General features: G+C 50.9%; 1 protein-coding gene across 3 annotated transcripts; it reads left to right on the top strand.

The window, feature by feature from the left end:
- The first annotated feature begins 116 nt into the window (after positions 1–116).
- Positions 117–21,576, top strand: PKN1 (protein kinase N1). 3 transcript variants are annotated; one of them, XM_036741161.1, is made up of 23 exons: positions 149–553; positions 3,104–3,189; positions 9,944–10,265; positions 10,953–11,089; positions 11,811–11,943; positions 12,252–12,397; positions 12,661–12,871; positions 13,754–13,945; positions 14,062–14,171; positions 14,308–14,451; positions 14,716–14,791; positions 14,873–15,011; positions 15,800–15,905; positions 16,156–16,235; positions 16,314–16,389; positions 16,488–16,579; positions 16,671–16,847; positions 17,355–17,417; positions 17,575–17,651; positions 17,768–17,910; positions 18,479–18,586; positions 18,849–18,929; positions 19,753–21,576. In XM_036741161.1, exons 2-23 carry the CDS (start codon positions 3,133–3,135, stop codon positions 19,954–19,956), a joined length of 2,874 nt encoding a protein of 957 aa, XP_036597056.1. In that variant the 5' UTR covers positions 149–553; positions 3,104–3,132; the 3' UTR covers positions 19,957–21,576. The 3 variants fall into 3 exon arrangements, with proteins under 3 accessions (XP_036597057.1, XP_036597056.1, XP_036597058.1); XM_036741162.1 differs by lacking the exon at positions 3,104–3,189 and having other exon boundaries at positions 117–553; XM_036741163.1 differs by lacking the exons at positions 149–553; positions 3,104–3,189 and adding an exon at positions 8,098–8,237.
- The last annotated feature ends 2,760 nt before the right edge of the window (positions 21,577–24,336 follow it).

Here is a 24,336-nt window from a genome sequence, read left to right as displayed (position 1 = left end):
GCTCCCAGCTCGGCCCTGACCTTCCCTCCCACCCTGTCCTCGGTCACGTGACCACCTCGGCTACATCTCGGACTGGCCAGAGTGCCGGACTCAGGGGCTGTCTGGTGCTGGGGGGTGGGGGGGTGGGGTGGTGACTGTTGCGAGCGCTGCGCGCGCGCGCGCGCGCGGCCCGAAAGAACAGGATGGAACGCGCCCGGGAGGGCTCTCATCGCGCCTACCCCCCTTCTCCTTCTTCTCCTCCTCCCCGCGCCTAGGACCTTGGAGTTGGGGAAGCTCCCGTCGGGGGAGGAGGGAAGAAAGGAGGAGAAAGTGCTCGAGATCCGGGCCACCCCCTCCACCCTAGAAACAGGGGCGGGGCAGTGCCCGGAGCCTAGTGCATGCGACCGGCTGGGGCATCCTGGAGAAGCCTCGGTGTCCGGCCCTCGAGCCGTGAGTGACCCTGCCGCGCGCGTGCGGGAGGGAGGAGGAGGAAGAGAAGGAAGCAGCAGCAGTAGCAGCAGAACGCGGAGCCGGGCGCTGAAGGAGCCGGAAGATGGCCAGCGACGCGCTTCAGGTACAGGTCTGTGGGTGGCAAGGAGGCACCTGCCCCAGGCCTCTACTTTCAGCCGGCTCCCCGCACCCCGACCCCGCAGCCTGGGTGGGGAGACACCCTTCTTCTTACCATGATCCTCTGTCTTTTCACGAGGGATTGGTCCTCCGTGTATTTGTGGCACCACTGTTTCTCTCTCCAACCTCCCCCGTCCCCCCAAAATAGAAACCACACCTGGGACACCGGTGTACACCTAAGATCCTTCCCATGCAAACCACCCACTCCTCAGCCACAGTGAAGTTTCCTGTGTCTGATTTATCCCTCCTCCCCCTTGTCGGGTCTCCAAAGTCAGTCCTGCGAGTCCTTCCGGCTCTGAGATCCTATGTCTGATTCTTGGGGCCTGGGGCCTTCTTGTTTCTGGCCCAGTGAGTGAGGAGGCGATTGCTCATCCCTGCCCCGGCTCGGAGTGCTGACCTCTCCTGTGAAGAAATCATCCCCTCTCCACCTCACCATTTACCCCCAGGCTGGGGACCTTGGAGAGCAGCCCCTAGCTCAGACCACAACCGGGAGATTTTCTGGACCCCAAGTCCTCCTGAGCTCAGCAGTAGCTTTATTTCCTTGGGTAGGCGTCGAGAGGAAAGCTATATTAATCTTATTCTGGGGGACTATGTATTTCTTAGCCCTTAGGCCTGTCGACACCTCCTCCATTATTTGTTTGTATGTCCCTGTGCCTGCCTCCACCCCCCAGTCTAAGAACAGAGGCTGCCTTTCCCATGGCCCCGCCTCCCCAGCAGGTGCAGCTCCACCTGTCAGCCCTGCCTCCTTTCTCCCCATCTGCCAGACCTACTGATCATAGGATCATAGGATTTGGAGCTGGCAAGCAGCTTAGAGATAATCTAGTCCAACCTCATTTTACAAATGGGGAAACTGAGGCCCAGAGAGAAGGAATTTGCCTAAGTTTGAACAGGTAGCAAGTAGCCAAGATTCAAACCCAGATTCTTCAGCTCCAAATTCAGTGCTCTTTCCATTATCTTACACTGCCTAATTCAAGCCCTAATTCCTCCAGGAATCCCTCCCAGACTTTCCCAGCCCGTAATAATTTCTCATTTTTGAACTGGAGTATAGCGGGCAATGGCTGACTTACTTGAGGCTCAGTGGGTGGGCTGTTGGCCTCCACCCTAGAGTTCAAAGACAGAGGAAAAGGAAGGGACAGGGCAAGTCCCCAGGTACCCTCCTCAGTGGCTACTGGCCAAAGCCCTGAGCAGTGCCAGAACATAAGGAACTGCTTCTCTCCTCACCTTGGCCCCCACCTCCAATAGAGTCTCAAACCCTGAGGCTGGGATTTCATGTTCGATTGATTGGCACCTGTTGCTAGATGCTTTTCCAACTCTAATTAGGCCTTAAAAAATAATCCAGAAATCCAGACCTCTATCTTGCCCAAGGTACAGTTGGTCAATGGGTTATTAATAACAATAACTCCCAATTCTATAGTGGTCAGTGACTGGCAAAGTACTTTCTTCCCAATAACCCTGTGAGAGAAACTCAGAGAACTGAGGTGACTTTCCCTATGGTCACACAGCTGGTATTTGAACCTACATCTTTCTGAGTCCAGCAGTCTCTTCATCATACCATAATACCCCCCTCTAGAACTTAGAATCTGGAACCCAGAGCCACTTAGGCTACCTCCTGTGCCCTCCTCCATGATCACTTCCTGACTACATATTCCCTTCCCTGAGTCTGAGTTGCAGAGACAATGTGGCGTGATGGAAAGAGCTGGGAGTCAGGAAACCCAAGTCAGAATCCAATAAATTTTAGGTGCTTTGGTTACTCTGAAAATTTTGGATAAATTACAAATAATTATTTCAGTAAGTACCGCTTAAAGGAAATTTTGTTTTCTGGATTTGGTCATATTCCCCAATAATGATATACCATTAAAAAAAGTTTAATTCATATCCAACTTAGAAAGAAATGTAACACTTCATGGAGTATAAATGCATTTTTAGAAAATTTTAATGGAAATGCATTGTAGGAGACTCTACCTTAATTAAATGTCAAAAAGTTTTTCTAAACATAATCAATTCTTAACAAATTCAGGTCACCAAAAGCTGAGTTGCTAAGTTTCTGCTATGGACTCTCTGAGTAACCTTAGACAGATCCCTCTCTGGGCCCCAGTTTTCCCATATATGAAGCAAGAGAGATAGCATCTTTCAGCTCAGACATTCTATGAGTTTACAACTAACCATCAGGTAACCCTCCTTTCTAACATCATAACTGAGCGTCCAGTCAAGTCTGAGAATGACTGTCTAGGCTGTTGATTTCCTGTCCCAGAACCACTGAATTTCACTGTCCTAGAACTAAAGGTGGAAATAGGTATAATGTTTTCAATCACTGCTCACCCCTCATCCCCACCCCAACTAACTCCTCTGGCTGTCCAGCTGTCGCTTTATAACTGGGTTTTCATCTCCTTCTGCAACCTTCCTGTTCCTCTACCCTCTGTCCCTTCTGTGTCTCCCCTTCCCTGGTGGCATTCTCCCCACCCCACCCCTCCCATCTCTGTCCTTCCCCACTACCAAGTCTGGAGGGAGCACCCCTCGGCCAAGCTGATGGCAGGGCCCCCGTGTGGAGGAGCCAGCCGCGTCTGGTGCTGCCGATCATACAAGGTTAGACACCAACCCACTGTTGATGAGGTGGGCAGGGGACTGGGGGAGGGGGGAACATAGAGGTCTCTGGGAGAAGGAATATGCTGGGGGGGGCGTGTAAATTACCTCCTGCTTCTCATCTCCCCTTTCCAAAAGAGAAGAGAGAGCTAAGACTGGATCCTCAGCGTCATAAGAGGAAAGGAGATGACTGATTTTCTCTGTCTCGGTTTCCCTACTGGGAACAACTTCCCCCAGGAATCCAGTGGTCCTGTCTGTGATCACTGAGCATCAGTCCTCCTGGGTCCTGAGGAGGACCTGTCCTACACAGAAATATCCCCCCTCACACTGCCAAACCCTGGATCCCCTAATCATAGCAGGCTGTCTGGAAAGGGTAAGGGGTAACCTCAGTGCCCTGAAAAATTTGGTAAAAGTTCAATGCTGTGTGAATTTGGGCCCTCTCACCCCCAAGTTAAAGGGAGCATAGTTTCCTCATCTGTAAACAAGGGTGACATCTGTGTTCTGCCTTCCATCCTAAATATAGTCATATTTAAAAAGTTAAGAGTTGAGAAGCTTCTTGCTGCTTCTAGCTCTGAGACTGTGATTGCAGATTGGACTTGGAGCCTTTGTTAAATCCTTCTCTTTCTTCCTGCATTTCCTCTGGGAAGAGACCCTGGGGCAACCCCAGGCTCATCTCCAAAGCAGGAAGGCTAGTACCTGGATCTAGATCCCTATCCTGAAGCAAAGTTCTGACTCCCAACGACACTAACAAGAGGAAGATTCTAGATATCCGATCCCTAAAAGAGGCAGTAAGATACATGGGAAAAGCAGATGGGAAAGCACGGTCCTAGTCCCTAACTTTCTGTGTTACCTCATGTAAATTACTTAACCTTCACTGACCTAATTCTGCCCGTCTATAAAATAAGGCAATTGAATTAGATAGTCTCTAAGTTCCCCTTCAGTTCTGGTGATAACAATAATAATATCAGCTTATATTTTTGTAACACTCATGGATTGCAAAGTGCTTTCTCAATGCTAACATTTCTATAAATGTGTTATTGTTACAAAGTGCTTAACATACATTATCTCCTATAATCCTCACAAGTACTGTTATGTCCATTTCACAAAGGAGGAGACCAAACCTGAGAGTTTGTGGCTTAACAGTATTTCCTATTCGTATGGCACTTTATAGCTTACTCCCCAGCCTGGGATATGGAATAAGAGGGTTCTGATCCAAGCTCTCCCACCTATGGGACACTTCCCTCTGGGCCTCAGAAAATAAAAGGACTGAAATGGACGGTCTCTAAGAGCCCTGTTAGCCCTGTGAGATCAGTACTATAGGTATTAACATCCTTATTTTATGGAGGAGGAAACTGAGTCTGAGAGGGCTAGCTAAATGATTGCCCATAGGAGGAAGTGGTAAAAGAAGGGCAGGAATCCCAGTTTCCTGACTCTAAATCCTGAATTCGTCCCATTACACCAAAGCTGCCCCCCATGGACTATGAGTCTGCTCTCAGGTGGTGCTGAAGCGGGCTGGGGTAAGGAAGGAGAGATTCTATGTTCAGCCCATCTGTCCCAGAACAGATGGTAGAGGGTGGCTTCCCAACTCCCTCTATCCCTCCATCAACTGTTTTTATCCCCACCCTTATGATGGGACTAGGGCAACTGGGAGAAGCTGCAGGTTCCCCTGTTTTCTTTTCCCCCCAGCCCCCATTCTAGGATAAGAACAAAGGATGCATGGAGCTTCACCCCATGTCAGACTTTGGGAAGCGTGTGGGCTGGAGAAGGGAGCCTGGAGTCAGGACGCCTAGGTCCACAATGGGGGAAGGTGGGGCCTAGATCTGTGTATTCAGGATGCTTAGGTCCTTGGTGGAGGAAGGAGCCCCTCCTCCCCATGACTCACCCCCCCCCTCCAGGGGCCAAGGGGTTAATTAGCTGTCAGGGCCCTTGAGGGTAGGAGGAGAGCCACAGACATATGCTGTCCTCTACTCCCCCAGCTCAATAATTTTCCTCTCTTCCCTCCCTATCTACTGGCTCTGAGTGGCCTCCCCAACCCCCACATTGTCTGTCCTGTCCCTCTGTCTGTCTGCCTGTCTCCATGCTAACACATGTCTGTCTGTTTGTCTATACCGTGTCCGGGTTCAGGATGTCCGGTTTCTGCTCAGGAAGCTTCAGAACCATTCAAAATGCCAGACATCATTGGGGGTGGGGATGCCTGGGTCCTACACTGATATACTGGCTGGTAGGAGGAGGAAAGTACCTCTTATGTTCAGGGGCTGGGGATGTTTGGGACCTGGGGACCCTGCTGCAGGAAGTGGTGATCCCAAGAGGCAGAACTGGCCATCTCAGCTTGGCTACTTGCTTGCTGGGTGGCGTTGGGCTGGTCCAGTACTTCTTAACCACTTTTGGGTCAGTCTTGGCAGTCTGGTGAGGCCTATGGAGAATAATGTTTTTAATCGCATGAGATAAAATGCATACAATTACAAAGAAATACAATTACATTGAAATACAGTAATAAAAATATATTTTAAAAAACCAAGTAGTTCATGGACCCCCTGGGCTAGTTAGTCCCTTCTCCTCTCTTGGCCTCAGTTTCTCCACTGTCAAATGAGGAGGTTGGTTTAGATGATCTCTAAGGGTCTTTCTTGCTCTAAGTCCTATAAATCCCATGACTCCTGAATCCAGCCACAATTTTAAGCCTGGAGGAAAGGGAAAGTTTCCCCCTGACCCCAGCTGACCCTGGGGCAGCTGCAGAGCTAGACCCCAAGGCCCCAAAGGCTGAGCATCCCAGCCAGGGAGTGAGTAGGGATTGGGGCAGGCCCAGTGGCCTCTCCCCGCCCCACATTCCTGGGTAACTGAGGTCACCAGGTTCCAGCCCTGCTGCTTATCCAGCTGAGTTCAGCTGGCCCTAGAAAGGAGGACTAGGGGAATCTAATCAGTGACAGGAGGCAGGCACCATAGGAAGAGGAGGAGACTGGGAGAACTCAGTGCCCCCTCCCCATCCCCACCCTCTCCGAGGGCCTCTCTGCCTCCCCCTGGAGTGGCAGGATAATGAAAATATCACTCAGATTAGAACCAAGAAGACCTGGGCTTAGACCTTGGCTCTGTCACTTACTATGACCCTGGACAAATTACTCATCTATAAAATCAGGGGGTGAACTAGATCATCTTTAAGGTCCTCCTTCACCTCAGAGTGAGGGAGGAGGAAAGATAGTCCTTCTCTCCCCTCATTCTTCCCTAATGAAGCTGGCTGGGTTGGGAGCCTGGACTCTTGGGTCCCAATATTAGTAGGACTTAGAAGGCTGGGATTCAAGAACACCTCAGCGTCAGCATTTGCTCCTTTTCTAGGTGACAGCTCAGAGAGATAGGCTGTGTGTTTGGGAGACTAGAAGAGGAATCTTGATACAGTGGCTTTATAGCTTGAGTTTTGAATCTTGCCTTTGACGCTAAATGCCTGTGTGACCTTGGCCAAGTCACAGCCTCTCTGGCCTTCAGTTTCCTCATCTGTAAAGTGAGTGTTAGACTAAATGGCTTTTGAGTCCCCTTCCCTCTATAGATCTGTGATTCTAAGACCCAGGTCCAGCTCTTGAATTGGGGGATAGTATTGAGGCCGCTCATCTAGGCATGGGCCTCAGCGTCTAGGGTATTAAGGAGCAGGCTTAGAACAATGGAGTGAAGATGAGGGGTAGAGTGGGGGGTGTTCGGAAGGAGAGGGAACCTCCTGCTCAGGCTAGGGGTGGGGTGGCCTGAATAGGCCCTTTGTGGGGCCTGGCCCAGCTGGCCCCAGCCCTGGGGGGATTGGGTGACTGGCAGCTGGGAGAGGAAGAAGGTCACATTGCAGACTAGGAGGTGTGGCTCCTGGGTTCCATGCTGGATGGAGGAGGGAAGGGGCCCCTATCACAATGGAGAGAACCATTTTCTCCTTTCTTCCCCCCACCCCCGCCCCAATTCTGCCCTCCTTTGGAAGGTGACTTGAACTAAGAGTCACCCCATTAGATGTGGGGTTCAGAGGAACCCAACCTCTAACCTTAGGACTCACAGAGCAAGACTAATTATGGAGTGGGCTTGTAAGAGAAAGAAGCCTAGTTTTAGAATCAGAAAGGGCTGATCTGAATCTTACTTCAGTCCCTTACTAGCTGTGTTTGGAAAAGTCACCAAGTTCTCAGTGACAGAATGGAGGATATTGGGTTTTGATGATTTGTAAGGTGGCTTCTAGCTCTGGGTCCCATGTTCCCTCCACTCTATGACCCAGCTCATCACAAGGGCTGCAGGAAGTGGGTTCCAGCCTGGGAGGAAACAGGAAGTCTGATTTGAGAAACAGGGAAGGACAGGCCTTAGGTATGGGGGTAGGGGGATGGGAAGAGAGGAGAGCCAGGATTCAGGGAAAAAGGGAGCAAGACCTGTTAAAAAGTTGTGTTATATCAAAAACAACATTGGTTTTAGGGTCAAAAAGAGATGATTTGAATTCTGTCTCTTCCTCTTATTAGGTATATTTGGATATCACATAACTAATCTGTGCCTCAATTTACCCTTCTATAAAATAAAAGGATTGGACTAGAGGATTTTTAGTCCTTCCACCTCCAAGTTATTTGATCCCTAAATCCCATGGGCCAAGGTCGGCCTCTTTCTGACTTTATAGGGACATTGGGACATATGGCCACGCATGGAGACATGCAGTAGATGAAAAGGCCCACCAGGAGGCATCCTCATTCACACTACCCCAGCCCTCCCTGGTGACCCAAGTCTGACCTAGAGGAGAAGGAAGTGGGGGGACCACCCTCACCCTTTTACTTATCCTTCTTTTGGGGGGACCCCAGATGTTCTAGATGGAATCTAGCAGGCTGGTCCTCTCTGTGTGTAGGAGAGGGGTGCTCCTCCTCACCCAGAGTTCCCCTGAGTCTCTGGCCCCCTTTCGCCCCTCCCGCAGGGGGACCCACATAGAGAGGCCTGTGACAGGCAGGAAAGAGGAAGTAGCAGACACAGAGCTCTGGGCCCTGCCAGGAAGAGAGGGCGGAGCTGCTCAAGGACCCAGGATGGCGGAAGCTGAGCCCCCCTCGGACCTGGAGCTAGAGGTGGGGACTGGGCCAGGGTTTGGGGGTACTTTTGGGCTTGGACTCCTAAGCACTGGGAATAGGGACTGTCTCTACCCTCTTCAGCTGTCTATCTCCTCCGCCACTTCACTCCCCAGCTACTATCAACACAGGAAGGCCAGGGCCAATGACATATCTTCCTTCTGGGGCTACTAGGTAAATGGTCTGGCTGGGCAGTCCAGTAGGAGGTGATGACAGACAGGATATAGGATACAGTGGGATACTGGCTACCTGGGGCCCCCAACGAGACAATTAAGGAATTTTCTCGGTCAGTGTCAGACTTAGGGGTTGGTCACAGCAAGGATCCTGGGTGACCCTGGGACACTCTTGGCCAGGAATTTGGATTCATTGGAATCACTTCTCCACCAGAATTTTGGGTCATCTCGGGTAATTCCCTCTAGGACTTTGGGTGGCACTGTCACTTGAGCCAGGATTACTGAGGACCCTGACACCTCTTTTCTGTTGGAACCCCTGTTACACACAGCCTTCACCCTAGGCCTGATACTGACTTAAGGCTTCTCTGAGTTTAGGGGGAAGAATATGTTCTAGGAGTTAGGATGGGGAGGGGGAGGAAGGCAGCCCTGTGCTCCTAAGTAGACAAAGAAATATTTGAGGTCAAAGATACATGAGACATATGGATCCCTAAGGATTTATCAAATCAGGGGTGGGTCCTTGGGCTCCTGCCCCATAGTCCCTCTGTAGTACTCCATCTAAGACATCTATACCTAGCATGTGTATATGACCAAGACTTTGTCGGGCTATGTTGGCTGGGAGGCAGAGACTGGGCCCTATCCATTGTCTGGCAGGGGAGCTCAGACTCTCTATTCCCTGCCTCCCCCTCTTGAAAACTGTGAGCTAGTATAGGGATGGGGTTCAGCTTAAAAGGGTCATAGGTCCCCAGAGCATAAAGACATATCCATGGGCTGAGGTAGCTAGTCATAGCTTTCTGGAGGTGATGGGATTTCACTTCTGAGGATAGAGAGAAAGGAAGGAAATGGCATCTGCCAAGGCAGGAGAGTCTAGCCTGTTCTGGGATAGGAGAAGGGGAATTTGGGGGAGCCCAGAGAAAGGTAGGGAGAGAATATAAGGATCTGGGTTCAAGCCCTAGCTCTGCAACTTACAGTGTGACCTTAGGCAAGTCACTTCCTTGCTATGGGCCTCAGTTTCTTCCTGTGTAAAATAAAAGAAGGTTGGGCAAGATGATTCCTGAGGTCCTTTCTAATTAATAACCTTTAGGTCTGTGAAGGTGGGAACCCAGTTTCAGGAGCTTTAAAATGCTGAGGAAGCATAGCATTTAGAAGTGGAAGGGACCTTAAGTGTCATCTGGTCCAACCCCTTCATTTTATGGAGATGGTGGGGGGTGGGGGTAGATGGAAACAGGCATGAAAAGGTGGAATGACTTGCTGGAGGTCACATAGAGCAGAAATGGGATTCACGATCAGGGTTTCTGACTCAAGTCCCTTTCCACTGTCTCTACGTCTTCAAATGAAGGGAGTTGGGGTGTTCCCTAAGCCATCACTTTCAGCTCTCAGTCTCATGATCCCATGAGGCTGGGCTTGCCATCAATGTCAGGCTGAGGAGGCTGAACATGGTCCCGCAAATGAGGTGTTTCCTCCTTTTCCCTCGGGGTCTCCGAATCCTGAGTCCCCAGAGAGCTGAGCTATGGCCTTTCCTTGTCTCCTTCCCAGAGCGAGCCCGGGAGCTGGTCAGTGCTGGAGCAGCTAGGCCTGGCAGGAGCAGACCTGGCAGCCCCAGGGGTACAGCAGCGACTGGAGCTGGAGGTGGAGAGGCTGCGACGGGAGATCCGAAAGGAGCTGAAGCTGAAAGAAGGGGCAGAAAACCTGCGGCGGGCAACCACCGACCTTGGCCGAAGCTTGGGGCCAGTGGAGCTGCTGCTTAGGGGCTCCACGAGACGCCTGGACCTGCTGCACAGCCAGCTGCAGGAACTCCATGGCCTTGTGGTGCTGCATGAGCCCAGCCAGGCGCAGCCCCAGCTCGGCCAGGCCCAGGGTGAGCAACGTGCTGAGGTCCTTGGGGAAGGCGCCTGAGAAGCCAAGAGACAGCAGAGACACTGGGCCCTGGGAGGAACCTGTTGGGTATGGGGAGAGAGTCCAGGTTTAGGGGCAATCTGGATGCCAGGGGCTCCAAGGAGGACAGAAGATGACTCCTGGTGGTCAAGGACTCCAGTAGGGATACCTTCATAACATCTCAGGGTGGTTATAAAATGTGGGAGTCCTGGGGCCATTCCTCTTCTCTTGAGGCTGTCCTTTGAGCTGGGAGTAGGAAACCTAGGTCTACTCTCTAAACTCCTTCTCCACCAGGAAATATTGTTTCTGTGGGGAGGGGGTGGGGCATAGACAGGTCAGGATTCCAAGCCTCCAGCCTCCCAGCCCCCAGCTTGTCTTTCTGGCTTAAAGTGGAAACCACACCAGCAGCTCCCCTTACCTCAGCTCCCCATGAAATATTCAGACTCCAGGCAGGCAGGGCAGAAGCAAAGCACCCAGCTGCTGGGCACTGGGACACTAAGGTCCCCAGTTTAGCCACTTTCTTTCGGGAAAGAGAGTTCTCTAGCAACCCAGGAAGAAAAAGAGAAGTTTGGGCTGCTGTGCCCCAGGATCAATCAGTCCCACCCAGGGAACTCCTGGCTGGGTCCTGGGCAGAAGTGACTCTAACCATTCTCCTCTCTGTGTGTCCCAGATGGCCCCCAGTCCCCCAACTGCTCGGCCACCAGTCTGAGTCTGGTGGCTGGCTTGGAGAAGCAGCTGACCATCGAGCTCAAGGTCAAGCAAGGGGCGGAAAACATGATCCACACCTACAGCAATGGTAGCACCAAGGTGAGCTCAGAGCGGAGACCTGGGGCGGGGAGGGAAAACACTTCTCTAAGCCCCTCTGCTGGGCACTGGGGAGACAGGGGAGGAAGGGCTAGGGGAGCCTTAGCTTGACCAAGACTTGGCTAATGTATCTGTGCTAGAGTGAAAGGAACTCTGGACTCAGTTGGAGGACCTGAGGTAGAACCTTGCAGCTACAGTACATTAGCATTGTAACCTTGGGCAGATAAGTCCCTCTCTCTTTCTGGGCCTCAGTTTCCAATGTTTGAGGTGATGATCTCATGCTCTTCAGCTCAACCATTTCATGATTCTAAGTTGGAGAAAGTCTGGGGCTCGGTTGTTTCATCTGTAAATGAGGAGGTTAGATTATACAACTGCTAAAGTCTCTTCCAGTTTTGACTTTCTATGATTCTCAAAGGACATACATTGACAGAGAGATAATAGACATGTAAACTTAGGTGAACCTTGCCTTTCAAAATGTAAGTGGATATACACAAGTCCATCAGCCCTGAGAGACATGTGTGCAGGGGCACATACACACACACATCCTGCACGTGCCAACACAGGAACATAGGTATCATATCATCCTGCAGGAACACACACTCGATCACCACACCACCCCTACCCTGTGCCCCCTCCCCCCCATTCTTTACTAGTCGTGGGAGGTGCAGGGGGGAGGTTGGTGATTTCTCTCTCTCCTTTTACCCATTCCATCCCTCTCCTCCAGGATCGGAAGCTGCTGCTCACAGCCCAGCAGATGCTGCAGGACAGTAAGACCAAGATTGACATCATCCGCATGCAGATTCGAAGGGCCTTACAGGCCGGGCAGCTGGAGAACCAGGGCTCAGAGGAGTCACAGGGTGAGTCCCTGCACTGGGAAAGTGCCTAGCCCCCGCACCCCTCCCCCGCCCCAGTCGCAGGCTCCTTCCCCAGCCAGAGAGAGGCAAGAGGAAGGGGGGAAGCAGAGACGGACACAAAGACCAAAGCCGGTGGGAGGATGGACAGACGGAGGGAGAGAGAGCCTGTCTTAGTGTGTACAATTGTGCTGGAGCCCCAGTGTATGTCTGCAGCTAGGTGTGCAGTGTATGTGTGTCCTGGAGTATCGTCACCGCTGGTGGGATGGGGGAGACCTCCTTCCACACACAGGTTAACTCCTCAGTGGCCACAGGGGGGCCGGACCTGGGGGCAGTGGAGCTGCGCATCGAGGAGTTAAGGCATCACTTCCGAGTGGAGCATGCGGTGGCCGAGGGAGCTAAGAACGTGTTGCGCCTGCTCAGTGCTGCCAAGGCCCCTGACCGCAAGGCTATCTCTGAGGTACCTGGCTAAGGAGAGTGGGAAGGAGAAGCAGCTGGAGGGCTCCAGCCAAAGGGGTGGGCCTATGGGGGCATGGTCTGGGGTGGGCTGGTGTAAAGGATTGTAGAAAACTAGAGGGAAAACTGGAATAATAGCAGAAGGGTCCCTCGAGGCTTGTGAAGCAGAGGTTCCCCGGTCTGAGGGTCCCTTCCTCTTCCACCTCTCTGCTCCCCTCTGCTCTTCCTAATGCTCTGCCCCTCCCTGTATACCCCACCCTACTTCAGGCCCAGGCCAAGCTGACAGAGTCCACTCAGAAGCTGGCATTGCTTCGGGCAGCCTTGGAACTACGCCTTGGGGAGCTGCCCGCAGATCACCCCAAGGGGCGACTGCTGCTGGAGGAACTGGCGATGGCTTCATCCTCCACTTTCAGTGCCCGCCTTGGCCCTTTCCCTGCCACTCACTACAGCACACTCTGCAAACCTTCGCCCCTCACAGGTATGCCATCTGAACAAAAGCAAGACTCCTAGGAGTCCGAGTCCTAGCCCCTGCCCTAGGGCTCCCAGAACCCTGCCCAAACCATGCCTCTCTATCCCCTGCGGCCTAGGCACATAGTTCTATGGTCCCAGTCCCCAAGCATACTAGCCCTAAATGGTACATACCTTGGCCATTCACTTCCCTGAGATGGTCTAAACTTGCCTCCCTCATATTTTCCTGACTGCATTGTCCAAACACCAACCCTACAAGACCTAACTCTAGTGGCCAGACTGGATTAGCGTTCCCAAGCCCATGAAGTCTTATCCAAACTCTCAGCTCTACTGGATCTTAGCATTTGGTTCCCAGTATCTCAAGCCCTGGCATCAGAATCCCCACTCATCCTCCCTGCCCAAACCAACAGATTGGCTCCTAGCCTCCCAAACCCATTTAGGAATCTCTATGCCTTGAAGACCCCAGAGCACCCATCTCAGCCCTCTATATAACCCTGAACTTCAACATCTCTCCCTTGGTCTAATGCATCTCCCAAATCTCTCCCTGATCCTCTCCCCAAATAGTTATCTCACCTCTATTCCCTCATTACCTTAAGACACTGAAGTCTAGGTCCTAGCTCTACTTCAGTCCCATAAACTCCACAAAGCCCCCCTCAAACTCTCTAAGATCTAGGTTTCAAACTCCACCTTTCACGTTCCCTGGGAACTTGCTCAAACCCCCATGTTCCCCTGAGACCCTTATCTAGTTCCTTCCTCTAAGTGTCTGAAGCTAATACTTTCAGGACCCTTGCATCCAGGTCCCTGCATCATCCCCTCCCCAAGACCTGGGCCATAGTTGGGGGTCATAAACCTTACCCTTTTTGGTGCCCTATTGATTGCCCTCTCCCCACAGGGACTCTGTCAGTACGTGTGCTGGGCTGCAGTGGGCTTCCTGAGACTGTCCCTTGGAGTTCTCCACCAACTTCAGGGAACTCAGGCACCACCGAAGGCCGTACTCCCTTCCTGGGCCGCCCAGCCAGGGGCCTGTATAGCAGAAGCGGCAGCCTCAGTGGCAGGGGCAGCCTCAAGACTGAGGAACCAACCAGCTGAGTATCTTTCTGATACACTAAGGGGAAAGATAATATTGGGGCTGAATATTAGATGTTGGGGAAGGAGATTTGTGGGGAAAAGGAACTGACTGACACCATGGCATCTTCACAGATGAGGTCAGTGCTGTGCTCAAGGTAGACAACACAGTGGTGGGCCAGACACCATGGAAGCCATGTGGCCTGAATGCTTGGGACCAGAGCTTCACCCTGGAGCTGGAAAGGGTAGGTGTTGGCAGAAAAGGGTCTGGGAGGGACCATGTAGGGGGCCCATAACTCTAGGGCGATGCTGTTGCTACGGTGGAGGGAAGGCCATGGAAACATAAGGACCAAGTACAGCTCCCCTCTGATCTGTCCCTAGGCCCGAGAGCTTGAACTATCTGTATTCTGGAGGGACCATCGTGGCCTGTGTGCCCTTAAGTTCCTGAAGCTTGAGGATTTTCTGGATAACCAGAGACATCAGGTGCAACTAGAGCTGGAGCCTCAAGGCTGCCTTCTGGCAGAGGTATGGCCCTGGACCCCTATGTCTCCCAGGAGCCCCAGATCCCTATGCTTCTCCTTTCCCAGATCTGTCAGAAGTGTGGCTTCCCACATGTCTAGTGCTACTAGCCTTCCCTAAGACTGCCAGCTGCTGGAGGTTCAGCCCCCCAGCCTCCAAACTTCCTGCCAGGATCCTGCTCTCTGAAGCACTGTCCTCCCCAGTCTTCCACCCGTAGTCCTGGCCTAGGCTCAGAGATGATGGTTTGATGGTATCTTCCTTCTCTCCCAGGTCATCTTCCACAACCCAGTGATTGAGCGGATCCCACGGCTCCAGAGGCAAAAAAAGGTGTTCTCCAAGCAGCAGGGTGAGTGAGGTGGGTTGGACAAGGAGAGAGGGTAAGGACCAGGACTTCGGTACATAGCCCTTTCTCCCCATTGATGTTCAGGGAAGGCTTTCCTTCGAGCCCGGCAAATGAACATTGACATCGCTACTTGGGTGCGGCTCCTTAGGCGGCTCCTTCCCAGTGCCAATTCCACAGGCACTTTCAGCCCTGGGCCCACCACAGCTGAAGGTCGAACCTCAGGGTGAGAACCCTTTTGTCAAACTCCTCTCCCTTCCCTAATCTCTGTTCACACTAGAGTCTTCTGGTCTGCCCCCTTCATCACCTGAGCACACAGAATAAGACCCTAGGGCCTGGAATCCCCCTTCCCCAAAGCCCAGGCTTATAGCATAAGGGACCTTAATTCATATCCTTATCTGAGACCCTTTCCTATCAGCATCTTTCTGCCCCCTTGCATATGGGATTCTCTACTCTCACATTCTCTCCAAGCATTGGGAACCGAACTCAGGCATCCATTTCAGCTCTTCTCCCTCCCCCTTAAGCAAGCAAGCAAGCAGGCAAAGAATTTTTTAAGTACCTACTATGTGCCAGGCTCTAAGGATACAAAGACAAAAGCACAATAGTCCCCACCCTCAAGGAGCTTACATTCTTGCTAGGGGAGGCAAACATGGATGTGCATGTGAAGGTATAGTCAAACTTATACAAGGTATTTTTGGGGGGAGGGGAAGCACTAATAGTTGAATAGATTTTGTTGAAAGTAGCACTTGAGTTGAGTCTGGAAGGATACTAAAGACTCAAAGAAACAAAGGTAAGAAGGGAATGCATTCCAGGCACAGGGGGATTGCCTGTGCCAAGGTGCCAAGGCACCAATGATGGAGAATTTTGTGTGAGGAGGTGCAAATTGGCTAGCCTGTAGAGTGTTAGAGAGTAATGTTTAATAAGAATAAAAAGGTAAGTTGGGGCAAGGATTTGAAGAGCTTGGACACATGGACACACTGACAACCCATGTGTCCTCTTCCTCTTTCTCTGTAGGGACATTTCCATTGAGAAGTTGAACCTGGACTCTGATAGCTCCACCCAGAAAAGTCCCCTGGATCTACTCTCCAGCCCCTCTAGCCTTTCCAGCCCCTCCACCCTGGTAAGGACCCGTTCACACTAATGCGGGGTTTAGCTGACTGGGCATCTCAGCTCCCTGCATTTAGAGATTAGAGGAGTTTTACAGAAGGGAAAGTGGAGGCTCAAAGTGAGACTGTCGGCCAAAACAAGAAGCCAGATTATCTGGGCTCCATTTCCTGATCAGAAATGGAGACCCCTTTGGGAGAGGAGCATGGGCAAAAGAAGGGATTTGGAGTTGAAAGTTAGGACTTGCCCTCATCTCCCCTGACCAGAGCCCTCGAAGCCAAGATACCCCACAGCCCCTGGAATCAATGCCTGAAGACAAAGAGACCCCCGGACCCACCCCGTCCAGGTAACTCTACCCTCCCTTCACCCCACTCCCTTTCTATCCATACACCTGGGTCTCCGCAAGATCCTCTCTCCCCTGCAGCCCCCTGAGGACTTCCCCACTGAGCCTGAACGACTTCAAATTCCTGGCGGTATTGGGCCGAGGCCACTTTGGGAAGGTGAGATGGGAGGGGCTGGGAGGGAGCGGACTGAACCCTGGGTCCTTTGGAGTGGGGAGATCGGCCCTGATTCCATACCTGCGCGCGCCCGCCCCCAGGTGCTACTATCTGAGTATCTGCCCAGCGGAGAGCTCTTTGCGGTCAAAGCCCTAAAGAAGGGGGACATCGTGGCCCGGGACGAGGTGGAGAGGTAAGGCGGGGAGGGGGCGGAGCTGGAGGGGCGAGGCCAGGGATGGGGGCGGAGCTTCTGACCCCGAGACTCTTCCCGGCCCCCTCCTCAGCCTAATGTGTGAGAAGCGGATTCTGGCGGCGGTGACGGGCGCTGGCCATCCCTTCTTGGTCAACCTGTTCGGCTGTTTCCAGACCCCCGAGCACGTGTGCTTTGTCATGGAATACGCGGCAGGCGGGGACCTCATGCTGCACATCCACAGCGACGTCTTTACGGAACCCCGAGCTGTGTGAGCCCCGCCCCAGCCCCGCCCCAACCAGACTCCTGCCCTATCCCTGTCAAGGCTTCAAGAGCGCGGAGCCCCTGCGGTGCAGGGTGCGCCCCACCCGGCTCCCGCAGGTTTCCTGCCCCTTCTGGTCATGCCGATCCCCTGTGGTTGTTTAGTCGGTTAGTGGTGTCCGACTCTTCGTGGCCCCATTTGGGGTTTTCTTGGCAAAGATACTGGGGTGGCCTGCCATTTCCTTCTCCAGCTTGTCTTGCCCGGGGTCACCGCTAGTAAATGTCTGAGGTCAAATTTGAACTCAGGTCCTCTCTATCCACTGCGCCGCCTAGCCGCTCGCTGATTCCCTGACTACTCCTTGGTCCCCATGGGCTCCTCCCATGTGCCGGGCATCCTCCACTTGTCCCCCTCCCCACTCCTCTGGAGAACCTTCTTCCTTGTTCTGGAGACACTCTCTCCTAGCTCTCCTCGCCCCCGAAAGAAATGCAGCCGCCTCCTTTACCTTGCTCTCCACAGCTTCTATTCGGCTTGCGTGGTCCTGGGGCTGCAGTTTCTGCATGACCACAAGATTGTCTACAGGTGGGCAGGGAAAGGCCAGGGGAGATTTCTATGTGTGTAGGGATGGGGGTGGGGGGTGTTTAGGCTCCGATGTGGGGGCAGGTTGGCACTCAGGCCCAGGGCGCAAGAGGCCCTGGGCTAGGGAGGAAACCCTAATTATTGCCCCCACACCCACTAGGGACCTGAAATTGGACAACTTACTGCTGGACACCGAAGGTTACGTGAAGATCGCCGACTTTGGGCTCTGCAAGGAGGGTGAGGGCCAAGGCCTGGCTTGGAAGGGGAGGGCCCTGGTGGAGGCGGGGTCAATGCGCAGGAATAGTGACTCTCTCCTATGCCTTCCCAACTCCTCCTTTGTTGTCCGCCTATAGGGATGGGCTTCGGTGACCGCACCAGCACATTCTGTGGGACCCCAGAGTTCCTGGCTCCCGAAGTGCTGACTGATACATCTTACACCCGGGCAGTGGACTGGTGGGGCCTGGGCGTACTGCTCTATGAGATGCTGGTGGGGGAGGTGAGTCCTGGGACCTCAGTTTGAGGAACCATTTCCTGGTGTCCTTGACACTGGTCAGATCTTAGAATGGTATGAATCAGGTTAGTAGATTAGGATCTGAAAGGTAGCCTAGAGGTCAACTAATCTCACATCTTTATTTCACAGATGAGGTTACTGAGGCCTGGGGAAGTTAAGTTTGGGGCCCAGGGTCAAACAGTTAGTCATACAGGATTTGAATGAGGTCTTCTTGTCTTCAAGCCCAGGCTACTCAGCCAAAAAAGGCTTCTATCCCTGTACGTGGTTTGGGAGATAAGACTGTGACAGCCCCAAATAGTTGGGATCCCCTATAGGGCAGTGTTATTGGGTCTGAACTATAGGAGCAGAGACTGGCAAGGTTAGAGAAGCTTCCTGAGGGAGTTCAGATTTGGCCTGAGGCCTGAAAGCTGAATAGCATTCAGAGAAGGAGGGAGGAGTCAGGGAGGGCATTTCAAGCTTGGCAATAAGAAGCATGGACCATTTGTGATATGAAAGTGGCTAAAGAGCTAGGGGAATCAGCTCCCTTCCCATGTTCTCTTTCCTTCTCTTCTAGTCCCCATTCCCTGGAGATGATGAAGAGGAGGTGTTTGACAGCATCGTCAATGATGAGGTCCGTTACCCCCGCTTCCTCTCCACAGAAGCCATTGGCATCATGCGCAGGGTGAGGACCTCTGGACTCAGACTCCCACAGCCCCTGGCACACCCTCACTCCTGTTCTTGACCCTGTAGGTCCAGTCCTACCTCCTGCCTATTCTGCCCACCATTGGATGTTTGGGTCTCTTTATCTTCCCCAATCAGGGCAAGGCTGGGGCTGGTTCTTGGAGGGCTCTTTGAGCTCCAGAGAGAAGGACCTGGGATCCTAGCTTCATGGGGGTTAAGTGTAGGGAATGAGGAGTAAGGTTCTACATCTACCCCCTTCCCAGCTACTTCGTCGAAACCCAGAGAGACGTCTGGGCTCTGGTGAGCGGGATGCTGAGGATGTTAAGAAGCAGCCATTCTTTCGGGTAAGTCCCCTGTGCCTCAGTTTCCTTCCTGATGCTCTACCTTCTCCACTTCCTTATGCTTTGTGTTTTCCTTCTCCCCCTACAGTCTACTTCCTCCATCCTCCTACATCTTGTCTTCTGTACCCACTCACCACATCTCTGTGATCCCCCTTCCCCAGTTTCCCTACAGATATTTTATTACATAGAAAGGACAGTGTGGGGTTCACTTGAAAAAATAAGTCCTGGGGACACTCTAGTTCATGGTTGCTGAAGAATATTGAGATCACTTTTGGTGGGACACAGGGGTAAAGTGGAAGATAATGCTGGGGGTATGGGAATTGGGGGAGAAGACTCAATATCATGTTAGAGAAACACTGGGGTATCAGGGGGCATGTGGGTTGGTGCTGGCAACCCTGGATATCAATTTTAGGAGACACTGATTAGAGCTGGGAGGAGGGAGGATAGTTTTAGGGAACACTGCTAGTGTGTTGTTGGGGACTAGGGATAAGTTTTGGGGGACCCTGCTGGGTTGAACCAGGAACATTAGAGGAGGAATGTGCTCAGTGCTGCAAATACTGAGTTAAGTCTCCCCTTGGCTAGAGTGCTGGACCTGGAGTCAGGAAGACCTGAGTTCAAATCCTCAGGTCCCAGACACTTACTAGTTATGTGACCCTGGGCAAGTCATCTAACTTCTGTTTGCCTCAGTTTTCTCAACTGTAAAATGGGGACAATAACACCTCCCAGGATTGTTGTGAAGATCAAACAAGATGCTATTTGTGAAGCACCTGGCACACAGTTGGTGCATAGTAAATGTTTACTCCCTGTTCCATGTGCTCCTCTCCAGACCCTGGGCTGGGAGGCATTACTTGCCCGCCAGCTGCCACCACCTTTCGTTCCTGTGATCAAGGGCCGGACAGACATCAGTAACTTCGATGAGGAGTTCACCGGAGAGGCCCCAGCTCTGACACCACCCCGGGAGGCTCGGCCCCTGTCAGCTGCTGATCAAGAAGCATTCAGGGACTTTGACTATGTCTCTAAAGGCTGCTAGTGCTGCCTCTCCCTGAAGGACAATGAATGGACTGAGCCTTTCTATCCACCCCATTCTCTGCAGTTTGTAGTTTTTAAAAGGCCTTTGGGGTTTGCCCCATCAGAGTAGCCTCTGCCTCCTTCTTATGCGCCAAGGGTTGTGTGGGGATGGGGGAACTCAGTGCCTAGAGAAGTGAGGGGGAGGCAAAGAGGGGAGCCACCTATTATCTGTGACCTTAGGTAAATAGCAACTGCTTTGGGCTTCATTTTCCTGATAGGAGAGGCTTAGATGACCAATCAAGTCTATTCTAGGCTGAAATCTATGGTCCTATTATCTGATGACCTGGAGAGGAATAGGGCCTTGAGCATTCTAGTGTTGTCTTTGGTGGGAGAAGGCCTAGGAGAGGGGCTTCTGCTGAAGAAGGTGGAGGAACTGTGAAGGAGATTCAGAGGGCTGTAGAATTGCAAAGAAAGCCAGAGATTGAATCTGGAAGGAGCTGAGAAGCTGAAGGAAGAGAAAGATTTAAGCTGAAGGAGGACCTAGGGAGGAGATCTGATGGGGGAGAGGAAAGTAAGTGAAGGTAACAGGGTGTGGCTGCTAAAAGGAAAAGAAGTGATGGCCCCACATTTGAAGACCCTCATTTGCAGTTTGCCACAGCTGTTCTCCAGGAAAGGTTCTCCAGGAAAGCTTCTATGAAAAAGAAAAAGAGATGATGAGGACCTCACTTCTAGCAAAGTACGGAGAGCAGGGAGAAATCTGCAGTGACCTATAGAGACTGAAGACTATAAACGCATGGTGTTTATGTGTGCGCCATGGCCATGTGGGGTTAACTGTTATCTGTGCTCAGAGTACAGGCTGGCCTCCTTCCTAGAAGACAATGTACCCTACCCAGACAGGCTCATGCCTCTCTGCTCTCCAGGCTACCAGGGAGACTTATGGGCCTTTAAAAAGTAAAATGACTGGTTTCTGGGGGGAAAACAAAAGAAAAGAGATCCGAAGAAGCGACCAAGAATCCTCACCTGTGTCGGGAGCTCTTCAGGAGGAAGGAGAAATAGAAGAGAGAGCACTGAACCCTCTGAGCTCTGTAACACGTAGAATAAGGCTAGTCTTCAAGAGAAAGGAGCTGAATGCTGACAGCAGTTGCTGCTTCTTCCACCAAGGAATGATGATGTAAATTCACAGGTGAGAGAGAATCCAGGATAAGGAAGAGGAGGTAGGTCAGTGATGGGGGTTGTGGATGTCTTTGCAGAAGGGGTAATAAGGAAGCTCTTTGTCACCCTGCTAACAATTTTTTTTAAAAGTCTGCTGTCTTCCTGGAGCATATTTCCAGGAAGTGACAGAGAAGCTCCCAAGACTTGTCAGGCTATGTGACTGCTACTCACTTCTTGTGATCCAAATGTTCATAAATGTTTCTGCCAAGAAGGCTCTAGAAAGTGCTGCTGGATATTAGGAAGCCCTGGGCAAGAAATCAAAGTCACTTCTATTGCTCGGAGGGAAAGACTTCAGATTTGGGGAGTGAGAAGCTGGTTTAAGAGCATAGTGTCTAAGAACGTGATATGGATTTCTGGATCATAGAATAAAATGTAAAATTGACATGCCCCTGGTCAGAGACTAAGTGCACTAGGGGCTGGTAAGAATTTATTTGCCTGTTGTTTCAATTCTGTCTGACTCCTTGTGACCCCATTTGGTGTTTTCTTGGCGGAGATACTGGGGTGGTTTGCCATCCTTCTCCAGCTCATTTTTACAGATAGGAAACTGAGGCAAACAGGGTTAAGTGACTTGCCCAGAGCCACACAGCCAGTAAGTATCTGAGGCCACATCTGAACTCTAGGCTTGGTGCACTTACTGCCCTTGTATTTGCCTAGAGGATGCCTTGAAAGTGAATGAATGAGTAAATGAATGAACAAATGAAGCATTTATTAAGCATTTACCATGTACAAAGCATTGTGCTATACCCTGGAAATACAAATCAAGAAATAAGACAGTTCCTGGCCTCAAGGAATTTACATTCTAATGGAGCAGACAATACATATGGAAGGTATCAGCTGTAAGTCAGATAGAAAGGTCCTGTGATCCTAAGGATATAGCTGCAAAGCAGATGTTAATGTCTCTTCTTTAGTATCATTTCCACTGATAAGACCACAGCATGTTCTTATACCAGTGAATTGTTTTGGCAATAAGAACTCTCTTTTGGGGGTCTTCAGTAGCTATGGCTGTAGCACCGGCAGGAGCAGTTTCCCTACTCTCTCTTCATAGGGTTTGCTTCCCAGGGTGATGGCTGTGGGCATCACACTGGGCTGGAAGCATTGCTGTTCCCGAGGCTCTTGGGTTCAGGGTTCTGGGCTCTCTCCATCAGAATCTGGGGGAACATGGTGGTCAAGGTGGTGGTGATGGTGGTGCTTTAACTTGCCTGGCACATGCAGCCTCCTGTCACCCTCAGGGTGCCTTGCTGCTTCAGCCAAGCAAATCTTGAAAGTGAAAAGGAAGTGGTAGAGAGGAGACTGTCCATGTACACACACCATGCTCAAGAGCATGGAGGCTTGCTACCATGTAGGAAGAAGAGTAGTAGAGACACCCAGAAACTGATGGGACAACATGCAAGGAAGGAGTCAACGTTGAAAATTTTGGCTTCAGATGTCTCTAAGCCTAATACACAGAGTTCAGATAACAAGCAAGGGAAGCTAGATCTCAACTCCAACCACCAATTTGAATTCAGAGGTGTCACTGAGACTTGATGGGCTGTCAGACTCATGGCTGAAAGGTATATACATACCTTATTTGAAAGGGGTAGGATAGATAATCCAAGACAGCGAGAGGATACTAGTGGGAAAAAAATTAAGAAAATGAAACCACCCTGGAGACAAGTGTGGTAGTTAGGCCAAACAAATATTCTATTAAGTCACATTTGACCATGGATAGATTGAATACTGAGTCTTCCCCCCTCGACTTCAAGAGAAGACAGACCTGCTTCAGTTCACTGAAGTCACAATTCTATCACCTTCCTTGATCAGAATTTCTAATGTCTTTCAACATTCACAGGAACTCTTAAAGAGCCAGAGTGATGTAATGGAGAGAGTCCTGGATTTGAAGTCAGAGTTTCAAATCCTGGCTCTGCCATTTGTGGCTCTATGTTTGTGACCTTGGAGAAATTACTTAATTTCTCTTGATCTTAGTTCTTTCATCTGTAAAATGAGAGCATTGAAATAGATGACTTCTGAGGCTCTACCCAGCTCTAAATCTATGATAAGTGAAAGATATCACGGAGAAGATGTCAAAACTGACCAGAATCCCAGACCCTGGAAGTGAAAGGAGAACCAAAAGAAACTTTTCTCCTCCATAAACAACAAAAAAACTTATAGTGGAACCTATGAATGTGTCTTCTTTAGATTAAAAAAAGATTCCAATTTATTTTATTTTTATTTGAGAAACCCTTTCTTGTTAGAGATAGGCTTTCAAAGCCTATTTACCATAGAATTTCTTTGAATGTGTTCTCCATTAAAATTCCCTGTTGTGATAAGGCAGGGTGGGGGAGGGGCATTGATAGTTGCCATTTGCATTTTGATGCAGTTTTCCTTTCTAGGCCTATATAAAAACCTGTGTGAAGGTACTCATATGCATGCTTTACAGTGTGTGTACAGTAGCTAGGGGGTGGGAGGGCGAGGCAGAAATCAAGTTGTTTTGGAATCCAATTTCTCTGTCTCCTTTTAAAAAATTACTTTTCTCAAAAAAAAAAGGGGTAGGATAGATAAAGGGGTGGGGTAGGGTGGCACAAGGTAGCACTACATGTATTCATGTGTAAAGAAATGCAGTGAACCAAAAACATGGTGAATAGATTTGGCACAAACAGAAATACTATTGCCATCTAAGCATGCTCCAGTCCACCTGAATATTAAGAACTAGGTGAAAAATTGGGGGGAAAGCTCACAGCCCTGGCATGGCTTTATGATGGAGCAGTGAGGGAGGACCTCAGTGATCCCGACACCTGTTGATATTCTTTCTCTACCAAAAGTGGACAAACTAATCATTTCTGGACTCACCTTAGTGAAATAAAATTGCACCTTCTATCCCAATGGCATGGCATACTTGGGGCAATGGATACACATTCTGTATGTTCTGTGTACCCCCTCAGCTTTTTAGGCTCAAAGCAAGTGTCTCACTTGCCCTCCCCTTGTTAAAGCTCTGGGAGGAACCAGTGAGAGAAACTTCAATTTCTGATCTGATTCTGAACAATGAAGAGGAACTGCATGCTGGGGTAGAAATATTGGCAACTTGAGATTATCAAAAGATAAAAAAGGAGATGGGCAGTTAGGTAATGCAGTAGAGTGCCAGCCCTGGAGTCAGGAGGACCTGGGTTCAAATCCATCCTCAGACACTTAGTAGCTATGTGACCCTGGGCAAGTC

The sequence above is a fragment of the Trichosurus vulpecula genome, chromosome 1 (genome assembly GCF_011100635.1).
Source record: "Trichosurus vulpecula isolate mTriVul1 chromosome 1, mTriVul1.pri, whole genome shotgun sequence".
Classification (NCBI taxonomy): Eukaryota; Metazoa; Chordata; class Mammalia; order Diprotodontia; family Phalangeridae; genus Trichosurus; species Trichosurus vulpecula.
This window is presented reverse-complemented; position numbering and strand designations above follow the sequence as displayed.